Below are 19,062 nucleotides of genomic sequence, written 5' to 3'. Positions count from 1 at the left end.
CAATGTCTGAATAGAATGGTAGTCGTGAATACAAAATGAGGAAAAAAGACAGTTTTAAATCTTAGATCCAATATGTAATAGCTCTCGCAAACATCTAATTTCTCAAAGGTTTGGTTTCTTTCTTTTCTGAAGCAGTGAGGTTACTACTATACTGAATTCATTTGGTTAGAGTGGGAGTTGAAGGAGAAAATGTTGCAGGGGGTAGGATCTGACATATTAAATATCCTGTGTATGGTATATCTTATGGTTACACTTCTCTACAAAGTTAATCCTTTGATCAGGGACAGAATGAAGTGTGACAAAAACCCCAAGATGTTCCCAACCAACTTATTCTTCAGGTCATTCTTCCAGTTTTCTAGAAGATTATATTTTAAATTAATTTTTTCATTTTTGTGTTCACTTACAAAATACCAGAATATTCTAGACCTTCAAAATGGCAGCTGTAGATTTGATCCCCCATGTATTTCATGGAATGCTTTTATGCTTGTCTTTATGCTCAAATTGACTGCCAGCATCTTTATTTTTATTGTCAGTGGGGAAAAGCCGGAAGCCATAAAACATAATTGATGTTCAAAAGAAGTTTCCACAGTGACGCAAGTACAGAGAAAAGTGAGTCACCATGGGGACCAGGGAACATGGGGACATCTGTTCTTACCTGTTCTCCCACAGGAGGATCATTCCATCAATCACAATAAATATAACTGCTCTTAATTTGAGCTTTGTTTATTTTATGAAGTGCCTGCTATATAACAGGTATTCGGCTAACCTCTGACAATCTAAGATTTTAAAGCTCATTTCGGGTCCTCCTCCGAATTCAACCTTAAAATAACTGTAATATTATTAAGACTTTCCATAAAATCAGCTCTGCCTGCACAGATATTTAAAAAGCTGAAAAGTCAAGTTCCGTTTTCAATTTAGTGTTTAGAACACAACACTCCACCAAAAACTTCATTTGAGGAATAAACGCCACTTACTGTAGGCACATCCATACACTTCAATCCGCATCCCAATCCTGCCTTTGGGGTTCCAGGTTAAGGGGAGGAAGCGCAGGAATCTGGCTTCGAAGGTAGGCTGGAGTCTGTAGTGTACCACACTGTCTGCATTTGTGTTTCCTGGAAAACCCTGAGAGAAAACACAGAAAGGAATCAATGTGTCTGCATAATACCATCTTCCTGCTCTCACCTCACAGGCTAATAATGGCAAACAATGCTTCACTTTGTTAGTATGCAAATTCATGGCTGCTTTAGAGCAACTCTGCTAATATTTGAGGCATGTGACAATCTCTCTTCAATGCCTGGATTAGTCATCATCATCTAAACTTTCCTTGTTTGTAGGGTAGTTTAAGCTTCAATGGCACCATTAAACTGGCTATAAAACTGCTGCTTTCCAAGACTTGCTTTTAGAAAGTGGCTCAGCCCCCACCTAAATCATTTCCTAATCTCCAAGTAGTCAAGACACACAACCTCACTTTCAGGACAAACAAGCACAATGTCAGCTTCCAGGATGTACAAAAAGAATCCTTGACCCTAAAACTTGAGAGGTGGGGGGGATCTGACCAGTGTTCTAGTTCAAAACCCTTAACTTATAAATGCAAAAATGTTAGTTACTTAGACATGTCTGACTCTTTGCAACCCCAGGGACTGTAGCCTGCCAGGTTTCTCTGTCCATGGGATTTCCCAGGCAAGAATACTGGAGTGGGTTGGCATGCCCTCCTCCAGGGGATCTTTCCAATCCAGGGATTGAACCTGCATTTCCTGCACTGTAGGCAGATTCTTCACTGCTGAACCACCAATGCAAAACTCAAGCCTAAGGAAATGAAGAGTCTATGCAGGCAGGACAGCTATTCTCCACTGTGGCCAGGACAAGATCATGGGGATTCAAATTTTGATCTGTGTTCACTGTGCTTTGTCAGGTTGCCCCAAGTTATCAGCATTTAGAAGGTGCTTGGGGAAACACACCAACGCCACCTGCCACAAGATAAGAGGTGTGATTTCTCAACTTGGGCATCTGGCTTCATGCTAGAAGGGGTCAGCATGAGAGCAAAGAAACTTGTTATAAGCAGTATGACTTCTTTTTCATGGTGTTGTTTTTAATGTAAATATCAGAAACTAGGGAAATCAAAAAAATGGATGGTATTGTTGTAGACATATACATCAATTACAGATATGTTACTAATGACTTATTCATTTTAAAAAGACTTATATGTAGGTGAGAAAGCTTGCATAAACACAGCATAAACTCCAACACACAGGAAGTGCATTCCAATGCAACTTCTCCAGTCATCCTGGCAAACCTCTATTTAATAGTGTTTACTGTTCTGTTGTTTAGTCACTTAGTTGCACCTGGTTCTTTGCAACCCCATGGACTGTAGCCTGCCAGGCTCCACTGTCCATGGGATTTCCCAGGCAAGAATACTGAAGTGGGTTGCCATTTCCTTCCTCAGGGGATCTTCCTGACCCAGGGATTAAATCCACTTCTCCTGCTTGGCAGGTGGATTCTTTACCATTTCCCAGGCTTCCCACCTGGTCAGATCAGATCAGATCAGATCAGTCGTTCAGTCGTGTCTGACTCTTTGTCACCGCATGAATCGCAGCACGCCAGGCCTCCCTGTCCCTCACCAACTCCTGGAGTTCACTCAGACTCATGTTCATCGAGTCAGTGATGCCATCCAGCCATCTCATCCTCTGTCATCCCCTTCTCCTCCTGCCCCCAATCCCTCCCAGCATCAGAGTCTTTTCCAATGAGTCAACACTTCGCATGAGGTGGCCAAAGTACTGGAGTTTCAGCTTCAGCATCATTCCTTCCAAAGAAATCCCAGCGCTGATCTCCTTCAGAATGGACTGGTTGGATCTCCTTGCAGTCCAAGGGACTCTCAAGAGTCTTCTCCAACACCACAGTTCAAAAGCATCAATTCTTCGGCGCTCAGCCTTCGTCACAGTCCAACTCTCACATCCATACATGACCACAGGAAAAAACCATAGCCTTGACTAGACGGACCTTTGTTGGCAAAGTAATGTCTCTGCTTTTGAATATGCTATCTAGGTCGGTCATAACTTTCCTTCCAAGGAGTAAGCGTCTTTTAATTTCATGGCTGCAGTCACCACCTATAGTGATTTTGGAGCCCAGAAAAATAAAGTCTGACACTGTTTCCCCATCTATTTCCCATGAAGTGGTGGGACCAGATGCCATGATCTTCGTTTTCTGAATGTTGAGCTTTAAGCCAACTTTTTCACTCTCCACTTTAACTTGCATCACGAGGCTTTTGAGTTCCTCTTCACTTTCTGCCATAAGGGTGGTGTCATCTGCATATCTGAGGTGATTGATATTTCTCCTGGCAATCTTGATTCCAGCTTGTGCTTCTTCCAGTCCAGCGTTTCTCATGATGTACTCTGCATATAAGTTAAATAAACAGGGTGACAATATACAGCCTTGACAAACTCCTTTTTCTATTTGGAACCAGTCTGTTGTTCCATGTCCAGTTCTAACTGTTTCTTCCTGACCTGCATACAAATTTCTCAAGAGGCAGATCAGGTGGTCTGGTATTCCCATCTCTTGAATAATTTTCCACAGTTTAATGTGATCCACACAGTCAAAGGCTTTGGCCCAGAGTTTATTGTATGTGAGTTCATGCTAAGTCACTTCAGTTGTGTCTGACTCTTTGAGGCCCCATGGACTGTAGCCCCTGTAGGCTCTTCTGTCCATGGGACTCTACAGACAAGAATACTGGAGTGGGTTGCCATTTCCTTCTTCAGGGGATCTTCCTGACCCAGGGATTAGATCCACATCTCCTGCTTGGAAGGTGGATTCTTTACTATTTCCCAGGCTTCCCACCTGGTAAGCCCAGAGTTTATTGTACGTGAGCTCATGCTAAGTCGCTTCAGTCATGTCTGACTCTTTGCAGCCCCATGGACTGTAGCCCCTATAGGCTCTTCTGTCCATGGGTCTCTACAGACAAGAATACTGGAGTGGGCTGCCATTTTATTCTCCAAAGGATCTTCCCAACCCAGAGATCAAACCTACATTTCATGCGGCTCCTGGATTGCAAGTGAATTCTTTACCACTAAGCCCCTGGGGAAGCCCCAGAGTTTACTGTACTTTAAAAAATAATGGGTGGGTTCCAGATGAAATGAATCTAGCTGCCTCATATTATAGAATCTACTTCCCTCTCACCTCTGCCATCTTGCAAATCTTGGTACATTAACAACTGTACATCAATCTCTGTCCTGAAGTTTCATGACAATCTGAAAGAGCATCACAAGTCATCTGTAAAGAATTCCTTTTGTCTCTGCCTTCAAAGAGAAACCATGTGAAACCAAGCAGGATCACATGGGACCTTCCTGGAAGAGACTCCCCTGCACCATGCCCTCCACTTGTCTCCTATCTATAGAGAAACTTTAGCTTCCTAGGCCTTCCCTGAGTTCCAAAGAGTAAATTTAATCATAGAAGTGAAAAAATGCAAAAAAAAAAAAAAGAAATAAAGCAAAATAATAAGTTTAGCTATTAAAGTTAAAGGCCTTTAGCTATTAAAGTTAAAGACCTTTAGTAGCTCCTCAAGGGCTATAGATATTATTTTGAGCCATGTCCTTTGAGCTGTTTTGAAAATATAAAAACCTCCACTAGGGGCAAGAAGTTAACTGTGTGCTGCCGTAAGCACATAGATCCCAGATGGGTTGGAATCAGAAGTTGATGATGTTGACTTGTGATTATCTCATCACCAACCAATCAGAAGAATGTCCATGAGCTGATCACATACCTCACAAACCCCCTTTCCTTACCTATCTTTAAAAATCTTCCCCTGAAAGCCATTGGGGAGTTTCAGTTCAGTTCTGTCTCTCAGTCGTGTCTGACTCTTTGTGACCCCATGAATCGCAGCACGCCAGGCCTCCCTGTCCATCACCAACTCCTGGAGTTCACTCAGACTCACATCCATCGAGTCAGTGATGCCATCCAGCCATCTCATCCTCTGTCATCCCCTTCTCCTCCTGCCCCCAATCCCTCCCAGCATCAGAGTCTTTTCCAATGAGTCAACTCTTTGCATGAGGTGGCCAAAGTACTGGAGTTTCAGTGTTCCAAAGAACACCCAGGGCTGATCTCCTTTAGAATGAACTGGTTGGATCTCCTTGCAGTCCAAGGGACTCTCAAGAGTCTTCTCCAACACCACAGTTCAAAAGCATCAATTCTTCAGCACTCAAGCTTTCTTCACAGTCCAACTCTCACATCCATACATGACTACTGGAAAAACCATAGCCTTGACTAGACGGACCTTTGTTGGCAAAGTAACATCTCTGCTTTTCAATATGCTATCTAGGTTGGTCATAGAGAACAGACTTATAGACACAGTGGGGGGTGGGATGTTTGGAGAGAGTAACTTGCAAATATATATTACCATATATAAAACAGACAGCCAATGAGAATTTGCTGTATGACTCAGAGAACTCAAACCATGTTGATGTTTGGCAGAAACCAATACAATACTGTAAACCAATTATACTTCAATCAAAAATAAACATATATGTATTTTTAAAAAGACCTAAATCCAAAATCACTGCAGATGGTGACTGCAGCCATGAAATTAAAAGACGCTTACTCCTTGGAAGGAAAGTTATGACCAACCTAGATAGCATATTCAAAAGCAGAGACATTACTTTGCCAACAAAGATCCATGTAGTCAAGGCTATGGTTTTTCCAGTGGCACTAAGCTGATATTGTCTGTTGCAAGTCACAGTTCTTTTGTCTACAAAACCAGTTTGATAAAATGTACTCTAAAGTTTGGAGTACTAATTGAGAAAAATATCTTAAATGTAAGCCACTCACTGACTACCTATAAGTAAACGTTCCAAAAGTCATGGCTGCAAGTACTATGGCCATGGCTGATATTGGGTTATCATTGTTGCATCTGGCAGAGACAGCTTACCTGTCAGACTCCGAAAGCTGTTCTTAATATTTTATCTAAGGTTCAACATCCAAGCACTTGCATGTGTGTGTTCAGTCGTGTCCAACTATTCATGACTCCATGGACTGTAGCCCCTCAGGCTCTTCAGTTCAGTTCAGTTCAGTCACTCAGTCGTATCCGACTCTGCGACCCCATGAATTGCAGCACGCCAGGTCTCCCTGTCCATCACCAACTCCTGGAGTTCACTCAAACTCATGTCCATTGAGTTGGTGATGCCATCCAGCCATCTCATCCTCTGTCGTCCCCTTCTCCTCCTGCCCCCAATCTCTCCCAGCATCAGAGTCTTTTCCAATGAGTCAACTCTTGGCATGAGGTGGCCGAAATACTGGAGTTTCAGCTTTAGCATCATTCCTTCCAAAGAACACCCAGGGCTGATCTCCTTTAGAATGGACTGGTTGGATCTCCTTGCAGTCCAAGGGACTCTCAAGAGTCTTCTCCAACACTACAGTTCAAAAGCATCAATTCTTCAGCGCTCAGCCTTCTTCACAGTCCAACTCTCACATCCATACATGACTACTGGAAAAACCATAGCCTTGACTAGATGGACCTTTGTTGGCAAAGTAATGTCTCTGCTTTTGAATATGCTGTCTACGTTGGTCAGAATTTTCCTTCCAAGGAGTAAGTGTCTTTTAATTTCATGGCTGCAATCACCATCTGCAGTGATTTTGTAGGCCAGAAAAATAAAGTCTGACACTGTTTCCACTGTTTCCCCATCTATTTCCCATGAAGTGATGGGACCATATGTCATGATCTTCGTTTTCTGAATATTGAGCTTTAAGCCAACTTTTTCACTCTGCTCTTTCATTTTCATCAAGAGGCTTTTTAGTTCCTCTTCACTTTCTGCCATAAAGTTGGTGTCATTGCATATCTGAGGCTATTGATATTTCTGCTGGCAATCTTGATTCCAGCTTGTGCTTCCACCAGCCCAGCGTTTCTCATGATGTACTCTGCATATAAGTTAAATAAGCAGGGTGACTATATACAGCCTTGATGTGCTCCTTTTCCTATTTGGAATCAGTCTGTTGTTCCATGTCCAGTTCTAACTGTTGCTTCCTGAGCTGAATATAGGTTTCTCAAGAGGCAGGTCAGGTGGTCTGGTATTCCCAACTCTTTCAGAATTTTCCACAGTTTATTGTGATCCACACAATAAAGTCAAAGGCTTTAGCATAATCAATAAAGCAGAAATAGATGTTTTTCTAGAACTCTCTTGCTTTTTTCATGATCCAGCAGATGTTGGCAATTTTATCTCTGCTTCCCCTGCCTTTTCTAAAACCAGCTTGAACATCTGGAAGTTCATGGTTCATGTATTGCTGAAGCCTGGCTCTTCAGTCCATGGAATGTTCCAGGCAAGAATACTGGAGTAGGTTGCCATTTCCTACTCCAATAATATCTATGACATCCAGGTAAACTGGAAAGGAACATCACTTTCTACATTCACTGTAATTCCAACATTATAATTGAAGCTAAGAAGTAAAGTTGATATTTATTTTAGCATAGCTAGGAAATCAAATTATTTGCTAGGAATGATATTTTATTTTTAAAATTTTCCTTATACATTATTACTTCTTTCTGAAGTACTCTGTTTATTGAATACAAGCTGTATTTCAGATTGGTATGATGATAATGTTCTAAAACAAAAGGGATTTCTCTTTTTGTTTTATTGAAATTTAAGACAGAATACTCTTTTGAGAAATACTTCAAGTGAGAATAACCAATGCTAATAGTCTATGAATAGAGGAGCGTAAGAACTTACTGTTTACAGTTTCTGCGATCTGCATACAAAACATTCACTATACGTGATTTTAATCCTAATCAATATTTGAATAGTATGCATGTATATATGTATACATACATGTGGGCTTCCCTGGTAGCTCAGCTGGTAAAGAATCTGCCTGCAATGCAAGAGACCCTGGTTCGATTCCTGGGTGTGGAAGATCCCCTGGAGAAGGGATAGGCTACACACTCCAGTATTTGTAGGCTTCCCTGGTGGCTCAGATGGTAAAGAATCTGCCTGCAATGCAGGAGACCTGGGTTCTATCCCTGGTTTGGAAAAATCCCCAGGAGGAGGGAATGGCAACCCACTCCAATATTCTTGCCTGAAGAATTTTCATGGACAAAGGAGCCTGGTGGGCTATGGTCACAAAGAGTCAGACATGACTGAGTGACTAAGCACAGCACATACATACCTGTACCCATGGGATTATCATAAATTATTCTAATTTTAAGAAATTACATTATTTTGTCTTATATAGAACTATTAATAGTTCCTTTGAAAATAAATAAATGATACATTTCTTAAAGATACAGAAATTTAAGTGAATTAATTTGGAGTAGAGCATATCTCTAGTAACACCCCACTCTGACATCTAGGGTTTATTACTGAAATGATCTCATATTTTTTACTAAGCTGACTTTTTTTTTTAACTTTACAATATTGTATTGGTTTTGCCATACATCAAAATGAATCCGCCACAGGTATACATGTGTTCCCCATCCTGAACCCTCCTCCCTCTTCCCTCCCCATACCATCCCCCCGGGTCGTCACTGTGCACCAGCCCCAAGCATCCAGTATCGTGCATTGAACCTGGACTGGTGACTCGTTTCATACATGATATTATGCATGTTTCAATGCCATTCTCCCAAATCATCCCACTCTCTCCCTCTCCCACAGAGTCCAAAAGACTGTTCTATACATCAGTGTCTCTTTTGCTGTCTCGCATACAGGATTATTGCTACCATATTTCTAAATTCCATATATATGCGTTAGTATACTCTATTGGTGTTTTTCTTTCTGGCTTACTTCACTCTGTATAATAGGCTCCAGTTTCATCCACCTCATTAGAACTGATTCAAATGTATTCTTTTTAATGGCTGAGTAATACTCCATTGTGTATATGTACCACAGCTGTCTTATCCATTCATCTGCTGATGGACATCTAGGTTGCTTCCATGTCCTGGCTATTATAAACAGTGCTGCGATGAACATTGGGGTACACGTGTCTCTTTCAATTCTGGTTTCCTCGGTGTGTATGCCTAGCAGTGGGATTGCTGGATCATAAGGCAGTTCTATTTCCAGTTTTTTAAGGACTCTCCACACTGTTCTCCATAGTGGCTGTACTAGTTTGCATTCCCACCAACAGTGTAAGAGGGTTCCCTTTTCTCCACACCCTCTCCAGCATGTATTACTTGTAGACTTTTGGATTGCAGCCATTCTGACTGGCATGACATGGTACCTCATAGTGCTTTTGATTTGCATTTCTCTGATAATGAGTGATGTTGAGCATCTTTGCATCACCATTGCAACGAAAAGAATAAAATTCTTAGGAATATATCTACCTAAAGAAACTAAAGACCTATATATAGAAAACTATAAAACACTGGTGGAAGAAATCAAAGAGGACACTAATAGATGGAGAAATATACCATGTTCATGGATTGGAAGAATCAATATAGTGAAAATGAGTATACTACCCAAAGCATTTACAGATTCGATGCAATCCCTATCAAGCTACCAAGGGTATTCTTCACAGAGCTACAACAAATAATTTCACAATTTGTATGGAAATACAAAAAACCTCGAATAGCCAAAGCAATCTTGAGTAAGAAGAATGGAACTGGAGGAATCAACCTGCCTGACTTCAGGCTCTACTACAAAGCCACAGTCATCAAAACAGTATGGTACTGGCACAAAGACAGAAATATAGATCAATGGAACAAAATAGAAAGCCCAGAGATAAATCAACGCACATATGGACACCTTATCTTTGACAAAGGAGGCAAGAATATACAATGGATTAAAGACAATCTCTTTAACAAGTGATACTGGGAAAACTGGTCAACCACTTGTAAAAGAATGAAACTAGAATACTTTCTAACACCATACACAAAAATAAACTCAAAATGGATTAAAGATCTAAACGTAAGACCAGAAACTATAAAATTCCTAGAGGAGAACATAGGCAAAACACTCTCCGACATACATCACAGCAGGATCCTCTATGACCCACCTCCCAGAATATTGGAAATAAAAGCAAAAATAAACAAATGGGACCTAATTAAACTTAAAAGCTTTTGCACAACAAAGGAAACTATAAGCAAGGTGAAGGACAGCTTTCAGAATGGGAGAAAATAATAGCAAATGAAGCAACTGACAAACAACTAATCTCAAAAATATGCAAGCAACTCCTACAGCTCAATTCCAGAAAAATAAATGACCCAATCAAAAATGGGCCAAAGAACTAAATAGACATTTCTCCAAAGAAGACATAAGCTGACATTTATTCTTTTTTAAATGTGGCATAATCTATCGTTATATAATTTTGCTTTCATGTTTCCAGAACAGGCATAAATGCACAGGCTGAGCACAGAATGTCAGGAACAAAGGTTTACTCTTGCCTTGTTCTAACAAGTAAAAAAAAATGAAGCTTGTAGGAATAAGATTCTTTACCAGCTGAGCTACCAGGGAAGCCACTGGAGCAGTGGCTGTGTGGTGCTGGAGCGACTTTGAGGAGATATCCCACGTCCAAAGGCAAAGGAGAAGCCCCAGCAAGATGGTAGGAGGGACGAAATCACATTTAGAATCAAACCCCATAACCACCAGAGATGCTCAGAGGGCTCAAACATACCTTGTGTGCACCAGGACTCAGAGACCCCACAGAGACTGAGACAGAACTGTGTTTGAGTGTCTCCTGTGAAGGTATAGGTCAGCAGTGGCCTGCTGCAGGGGCAAGGACTCTGGGTGCAGTAGACCTGGGTATGGAATAAGCCCTCTTGAAGGAGGTCACCATTAACCCACCACAGAGCCACTGGAACTCACACAGGACTGGGGAAACAGACTCTGGGTGGGCACAAACAGAATCTTGTGCACACTAGACCCAGGGGAAAGGAGCAGTGACACCAAAAGAGACTGACCCAGACTTGCCCATGAGTGTCCAGGAGTCTCTGGTGGAGGCATGGGTTGGCAGTGGCCTGCTGTAGGGTTGGGGGCACTGAGTGTAGCATTCATCACCATTATCTTCATTACCTCCACCATAGTTTGGCCTCAGGTCAAATAACAGGGAGGGGACATAGCCCCAGCCTTCAACAGAAAATTGGATTAAAATTTACTGAGCATGGCCCTGCCCATCAGAACAAGACCCAGTTTCCCCTTCAGTCAGTCTCTCCCATCAGGAAGCTTTCATAAGCCTCTTATCCTTCTCCATCAGAGAGCAGACAGACTTAAAACCACAATCACAGAAAACTAACCAATCTGATCACATGGACCACAGCCTTGTCTAACTCAATGAAACTATAAGCCATGCTATGTAGGCCCACCTAAAATGGATGGGTCATAGTGGAGAGTTCTGACAAAACATGGTTCACTGGAGAAGGGAATGGCAAACCACTTCAGTATTCTTGCCTTGAAAACCCCATGAACAGTATGAAAGGGCAAAAATATAGGACACTAAAAGATGAACTCCCCAGGTTGGTAGGTGCCCAATATGCTACTGGAGATCAGTGGAGAACTAACTCCCAAAAGAATAAAAAGATGGAGCCAAAGCAAACACTCAGTTGTGGATGTGACTGGTGATGAAAGTAAAGTCTGATGCTGTAAAGAGCAATATTGCATAGGAACCTGGAATGTCAGGTCCATGAATCAAGGCAAATTGGAAGTGGTCAAACAGGAGATGGCTAGAGTAAACATCAACATTTTAGGAATCAGTGAACTAAAATGGACTGGAATGGATGAATTTAACTCAGATGACCATTATATCTACTACTGTGGGCAAGAATCCCTTAAAAGAAATGGAGTAGCCATTATAGTCAACAAAAGAGTCCAAAAGGCAGTACTTGGATGCAATATCAAAAACGATAGAATGATCTCTGTTCATTTCCAAGGCAAACCATTCAATGCCACAATAATCCAAGTCTATGCCCAGACCAATAATGCTGAAGAAGCTGAACAGTTCTATGAAGACCTACAAGACCTTCTGGAACTAACACCCCAAAAATATGTCCTTTTCATTATAGTGGACTGGAATGCAAAAGTAGGAAGTCAAGAAACACCTGGAGTAACAGGCAAATTTGGCCTTGGAATACGGAATGAAGCAGGGCAAAGACTAATAGAGTTTTGCCAAGAAAATGCACTGGTCATAACAAACACCCTCTTCCAACAACACAAGAGAAGACTCTACACATGGACATCACCAGATGGTCAACACCAAAACATGGACCACAGCCTTGTCTAACTCAATGAAACTATAAGCCATGCCATGTAGGCCCACCTAAGACAGATGGGTCATAGTGGAGAGTTCTGAGAAAATGTGGTTCACTGGAGAAGGGAATGGCAAACCACTTCAGTATTCTTGCCTTGAAAACCCCATGAACAGTATGAAAGGGCAAAAATATAGGACACTAAAAGATGAACTCCCCAGGTTGGTAGGTGCCCAATATGCTACTGGAGATCAGTGGAGAAATAACTCCCAAAAGAATAAAAAGATGGAGCCAAAGCAAACACAACACTCAGTTGTGGATGTGACTGGTGATGAAAGTAAAGTCTGATGCTATAAAGAGCAATATTGCATAGGAACCTGGAATGTCAGGTCCATGAATCAAGGCAAATTGGAAGTGGTCAAACAGGAGATGGCTAGAGTAAACATCAACATTTTAGGAATCAGTGAACTAAAATGGACTGGAATGGATGAATTTAACTCAGATGACCATTATATCTACTACTGTGGGCAAGAATCCCTTAAAAGAAATGGAGTAGCCATTATAGTCAACAAAAGAGTCCAAAAGGCAGTACTTGGATGCAATATCAAAAACGATAGAATGATCTCTGTTCATTTCCAAGGCAAACCATTCAATACCACAGTAATCCAAGGCTATGTCCAGACCAATAATGCTGAAGAAGCTGAGGTTGAACAGTTTTATGAAGACCTACAAGACCTTCTAGAACTAACACCCCAAAAATATGTCCTTTTCATTATAGTGGACTGAAATGCAAAAGTAGGAAGTCAAGAGATACCTGGAGTAAGAGGCAAATTTGGCCTTGGAGTACAGAATGAAGCAGGGCAAAGACTAACAGAGTTTTGCCAAAGAGAACACACTGGTCATAGCAAACACCCTCTTCCAACAACAGAAGAGAAGACTCTACTCATGGGCATCACTAGATGGTCAATACTGAAATCAGACTGATTATATTCTTTGCAGCCAAAGATGGGGAAGTTTTATTCAGTCAGCAAAAACAAGACTGGGAGCTGACTGTGGCTCAGATCATAAACTCCTTATTGCCAAACTCAGACTTAAATTGAAGAAAGTAGGGAAAATCACTAGACCATTCAAGTATGACCTAAATCAAATCCCTTATGTCTATACAGTGGACGTGACAAATAGATTCAAGGGATCAGATCTGATAGACAGAGTGCCTGAAGAACTATGGATGGAGGTTCATGATATTGTACAGGAGGCAGTGATCAAGACCATCCCCAAGAAAAAGAAATACAGAAAGGAAAAATGATTGTCTGAGCAGGCCTTACAGTTATGAAAAGACAAGTAAAAGGCAAAGGAGAAAAGGAAAGATAAACCCATTTAAATTCAGAATTCCAAAGAATAGCAAGGAGAGATAAGAAAGCCTTCCTCTGCATTTAATGCAAAGAAATAGAGGAAAACAATAGAAAGGGAAAGACTAGAGATCTCTTCAAGAAAATTAGAGATACCAAGGGAACACTTCAGGCAAAGATGGGCACAATTAAGGACAGAAATGGTATGGACCTAAACAGAAGCAGATGATATTAAGAACAAGTGGCAAGAATACAGAGAACTATACAAAAAAGATCTTCACGACCCAGATAATCACAATGGTATGTTCACTGACCTAGAGCCAGACATCCTGGAATGTGAAGTCAAGTGGGCCTTAGGAAGCATCACTACGAACAAAGCTAGTGGAGGTGATGGAATTCCAGTTTGAGCTATTTCAAATACTAAAAGATGATGCTGTGAAAGTGCTGCACTCAATATGCCAGCAAATTTGGAAACTCAGCAGTGGCCACAGGACTGGAAAAAGATCAGTTTTCATTCCAAACCCAAAGAAAGGCAATTGCAAAGAATGCTTAAACTACCTCACAATTGCATTCATCTCACACACCAGCAAAGTAATGCTCAACATTCTCCAAGCCAGACTTCAACAGTACGTGAACCATGAACTTCCAGACTGTGAAGAAGGCTGAGTGCCGAAGAATTGCTGCTTTTGAACTGTGGTGTTGGAGAAGACACTTCAGAGTCCTTTGAACTGCAAGGAGATCCAACCAGTCTATCCTAAAGGAAATCAGTCCTGAATATTCATTGGAAGGACTGATGCTGAAGCTGAAACTCTGATACTTTGACCACCTGATGCAAAGAACTGACTCATTGAAAAAGACCCTAATGCTGGGAAAGAGCGAAGGTGGGAGGAGAAGGGGATGTCAGAGGATGAGATGGTTGGATGGCATCACCGACTCACTGGACATGAGTTTGAGTAAACTCCAGGAGTTAGTCATGGACAGGGAGGCCTGGCCTGCTGCAGTCCATGGGGTCACAAAAGGTTGGACACAACTGAGCGACTAAACTGAACTGAGTGAACAGGATGAAAATCCTCAGAGAGAAATCAGCCACTGGTGCTTCCTCAGAAGACCTACTGTAGGTTCAGAGATTCGATAGTGGGTGAGTCAATGCTGTGCAGAATGAACATGTGGCAGTAGGCTTCAAAAAAATCTTTTCTCCATCTTGTTACCTGTGTAACCATGTGGGAGTCAGTATTTCCGTGTGTAAAGAAGGAACAAGACTATCTATCCTGGAATTTTTATAAGTCAGCGTAAGGAATTTAAAAGGCTTATCATCTAACCATTTTCTTAATAGCATTATCCTGTTAGTTATCATATAATTTTTTAAAAAGCCAACACAATGTTTTCCATTATTGATCACCAGAAACTCTTTAGTTTGATATAGACTCAATATTCAATAACTTAAGGGCATTCCAATTGAATATTTTGTTGAGGTGATGGAATTCCAGCTGAGGTATTTTAAATCCTAAAAGATGGTGCTATTAAAGTGCTGCACTCAGTATGCCACCAAATTTGGAAAATTCAGCAGTGGCCACAGGACTGGAAAAGGTCAATTTTCATTCCAATCCCAAAGAAAGGCAAAGACAAAGAATGTTTAAATTATTGCACAATTGTACTCATTTCACACTAGCAAAGTAATGCGCAACATTCCCCAAGCTAGGCTTCAACAGTACGTGAACTAAGAACTTTCAGATGTTCAAGTTGGATTTAGAAAAGACAGAAGAACCAGAGATCAAATTGCCAACATCTGCTGGATCATAGAAAAAGCAAGATAATTCCAGAAAAACATCTACTTCAGCTTCGTTGACTACCCTAAAGCCTTTGACAATGTGGATCACAACAAACTCTGAAAAATTCTTAAAGAGATGGGAATACCAGACCACTTTATTTGCCTCTGAGAAACCTGTATGCAGGTTAAGAAGCAACAGTTAGAACCAGACATGGAACAAAGGACCGGTTCCAAACTGGGAAAGGAGTACGTCAAGGCTGTATATTGTCACCCTGATTATTTAACTTATATGAAGAGTACATCATGCAAAATGCCAGGCTAGATGAAGTACAAGCTGGAATCAAGATTGAGGTAAGAAATATCAATAACCTCAGATATGCAGATGACACCACCCTTATGGCAGAAAAGTGAAGATGTGCTAAAGAGCCTCTTGATGAATGTGAAAGAGAAAAGTTTAAAAGCTGGCTGAAAACTCAACATTCAAAAAATGAAGATCATGGCATCCAGACCCATCACTTCATGGCAAATAAATGGGGAAACAGTGGAAACAATGACAGAATTTATTGTCTTGGGCTCCAAAATCACTGCAGATGGTGATTGAAACCATAAAATTAAAAGACTCTTGCTCCCTGGAAGAAAAGCTATAACAAAACTAGACAGCATATTAAAAAGCAGAGACATCATTTTCCCACAAAGGTCCATCTATTCAAGGCTATGGTTTTTTCAGTAGTCATGTATATATGTGAGAGTTGGACCATAAAGAAGGCTGAGTGTTGAAGAACTGATGCTTTTGAATTGTGGTATTGGATAAGACTCTTGAGAATCTCTTGGACTGCAAGATCAAACCAGTTAACCCTAAAGGAAATCAGTCCTGAATAGTCATTGGAAAGACTGATGCTAAAGCTACAATATTCTGGCAACCTGATGCCAAGAGCCAATTCATTAGAAAAGACCCTGATGCTGGAAAGATTGAAGGCAGGAGGAGAAGGGGGTGACAGAGGATGAGATGGTTGGACGGCATCAGTGACTTGATGGACATGAGTTTGAGCAAGCTCCAGGAGTTGGTAAAGGACAGGGAAGCATGGCATGCTGCAGTCCACAGGGTTACAAAGAGTTGGACACAACTAAACAACTGAACAGCAACAACAATTAAGAACAAACATTGTTTGATAAAGTTTTCGATTTCCACAAGCTTTCACTATGCATGAAAGTGACTGAAATCTGTGGCTTGGGGTCCACTCACATGCTACAATAGTGTTTCCAAAATAATTTATTTAGAAATTGATGATATTTCTGAAAAGCTACTAAGTCCCCATTTAGTCTGCTTAGCAATCACATCAGTGGCATCTAAACAAACATGAAATAAAATTGGTAAGAGGCTCTTGCTGGGCCAAGGTCTCTGGTGTAATGTGAGTCATCACAATTCTGTGTTGAATGACCTTCAAGATGCCTATAATGCATTCATCATTTTAAGTTTGAAGTATTTGTGTCTTAAGAAAGATTTTTATCAATTCTTTATTTCAAGATGTGAGAGGCACTGTTTCTAGAAATAGGTCTCAATGCATTAGAAATAAATGAAGACTGTCTCTACTCTGTGCCACTAGGAATTCTGGCATCCATAATTCAAGCACAATGTTAATTGCATTTTGCCACCCCTGAGGTAAGGGGTAGGATGTTGCTGGGATGAAGAGGGTGCACAGGAATCCCCAAGTTCTAATTCCGACCCTTTTAATTGCTGGACTATGAACAGACAAAACATTTTACATTCCCAACTCTCAGCTTCTTCATGAGTAATGTGGGAATACCAATAATTGTTCAAAATAATAATACTTTGTCCATGTTATTTCCAGACACTCACAGACCACAAAAATGTATACTCAAATGATTTCCTATAATTGGACCATGAAAAAGTTGTACTCAATAGCTTTAAAACAGATGTTCTTGTTAATTATTTTTAGCATCTTCATGAACTGCAAAATACTACATTATTTATACATGAATAAAATTGAGGAAAGTATCCTCCTTTCACTTTAGTTTTATCAAGTGAGCTGAAAATTCAGTAACCTGGTTCATGATGTCAAATATGTGACCTGGACTGATTACTCACTCCTTGAGACTTCAGTTCATCCAAAGAAGGGTGCTTTGTACCAGAGGAACTCTAAAGTTTTCCCTTGTGTAGATACTTTTACCTCAACATGTTCCAGAAAATAAGAAAATAATCTCTGCTTCTGCTTGATTAAGCAAACATCTACCTAAAGTACACTTAAAACATTTTCTTTCCAGACATTTATATAATACATTCTGCCGTGAAAATGTCAGGTTGTGGTCAATGTGTTGGGAAAAGTACATGTGTATGTGTGTTCAGTTGCTTCAGCATGTCTGACTCTTTGTGATCCCATGAATTGTAGCCCTCCACTCTCCTCTGTCCATGAGATTCTCCACACAAGAATATTAGAGTGGGTTGCCATGTCCTCTCCAGGGGATCTTCCTGACCCAGGGATCAAACCTGCACCTCCTGCATCTCCTGTATTGCAGGTGGATTCTTTTATCCACTAAGTCACCTGGGAAGTCCAGGAAAAGTATGCACTTAATCCATATAGGACTTCATTTCACATACCTGCATTGGCCCTGGTTTTTGGATTATTCCAGGCCCAGATGCTGTAGATTCCTGTGTGGTGTAGCTGTGCTCCACTATGAGGCAGCTTAGGTTCCCTCTTGCTGCAGAAGAAGGTGGTAGGACCCATAGAGATGGCTGCTTCTTTTTGCTTTGTTTTTGTTTTATTTTTTTGCTTGGTGACTTGCTTCCACCAAGAGGCTGTAAACCAAAACTGAAAATATGGATTAAGTGCATACTTTTCCTGGACTTCCCAGGTGACTCAGTGGATAAAAGAATCCACCTGCAATGCAGGAGATGCAGGAGGTGCAGGTTTGATCCCTGGGTCAGGAAGATCCCCTGGAGAGGACATGGCAACCCACTCTAATATTCTATCAAATATTTTTCAAACACATTGCTAAAGTTACAGGTTTTTAACTGTTTTTTCCCTCATGCTTGAAATATTAATCTAGGGTGAAAGATGGACTTCCCAGGGGGCGCTAAAGAACCCACCTGCCAATGCAGGAGGCACAAGAAATTTGGGTTCAATCCCTGGATCAGGAAGACCCCCTAGAGAAGGAAATGGCAACCCACTTCAGTATTCTTGCCTAATGGGCTACCGTCCATGGGACCACAAGAATCAGACATGATTTGGCAACTAAATCACCAGGATGAAAGACAAGTCACCCTTCCTGTGCAGCAAAAGCACAGGCCAAGTTTCTCAATATTCTTTCTTTCCCAATCTTTCTAAATGATCAGGAAGAAAACATTTTAGAAGACATCTGGAAACATATTTGGGAGGGGGACAAAGAGGTTTAAAAGAGATTTTTAAAAAGCCAAGAAAAATTATTTCCATTAAGACCATATTTTTAAAATCAATGTATTGTTATTGAAAACAGTGCCAGAACACTGCAAATAAAACTACATGTAATTTGATACATGGGCACAAATTTAGTTTTGACAAATAAACTAGCTTCCAATATTTCAAGAGTAACCTACAAGAATAAAATGTAGTTAGTGTTATAAGGAATGCCTCAAATGAGTATTGGATGATGTGCATACTCTATTGGCAGCTTCAAGTAATTAAATAAACAAAATTAAAGGAATTGAAGTATTTAACTCTGAGTGTAGATCATTTTGAGACTATTGGGATAATAGCACTAACCCAGTGGCCTGCTGTAGACATTGAAAATAGTAATATGCAAAT

At 40.8% G+C, this 19,062-nt stretch overlaps 1 protein-coding gene across 2 annotated transcripts in view; it reads right to left on the bottom strand.

Annotated features, from left to right (window-relative positions):
* LOC102404051 (contactin-associated protein-like 3) overlaps positions 1-19,062 on the bottom strand; it is a 237,881-nt gene that overhangs the window by 118,564 nt on the left and 100,255 nt on the right. For both annotated transcript variants that reach the window (XM_006069491.4, XM_006069492.4), the window contains exon 4: positions 975-1,122. In XM_006069491.4, coding sequence (XP_006069553.3) covers positions 975-1,122 — 148 coding nt within the window. The remainder of the gene's footprint in view (positions 1-974; positions 1,123-19,062) is intronic.

The sequence above is a fragment of the Bubalus bubalis genome, chromosome 3 (assembly GCF_019923935.1).
Source record: "Bubalus bubalis isolate 160015118507 breed Murrah chromosome 3, NDDB_SH_1, whole genome shotgun sequence".
In the NCBI taxonomy this organism is placed as follows: Eukaryota; Metazoa; Chordata; class Mammalia; order Artiodactyla; family Bovidae; genus Bubalus; species Bubalus bubalis.
The sequence above is the reverse complement of the archived record's forward strand: the minus strand, read 5'-3'. Positions and strand labels throughout refer to the sequence as shown.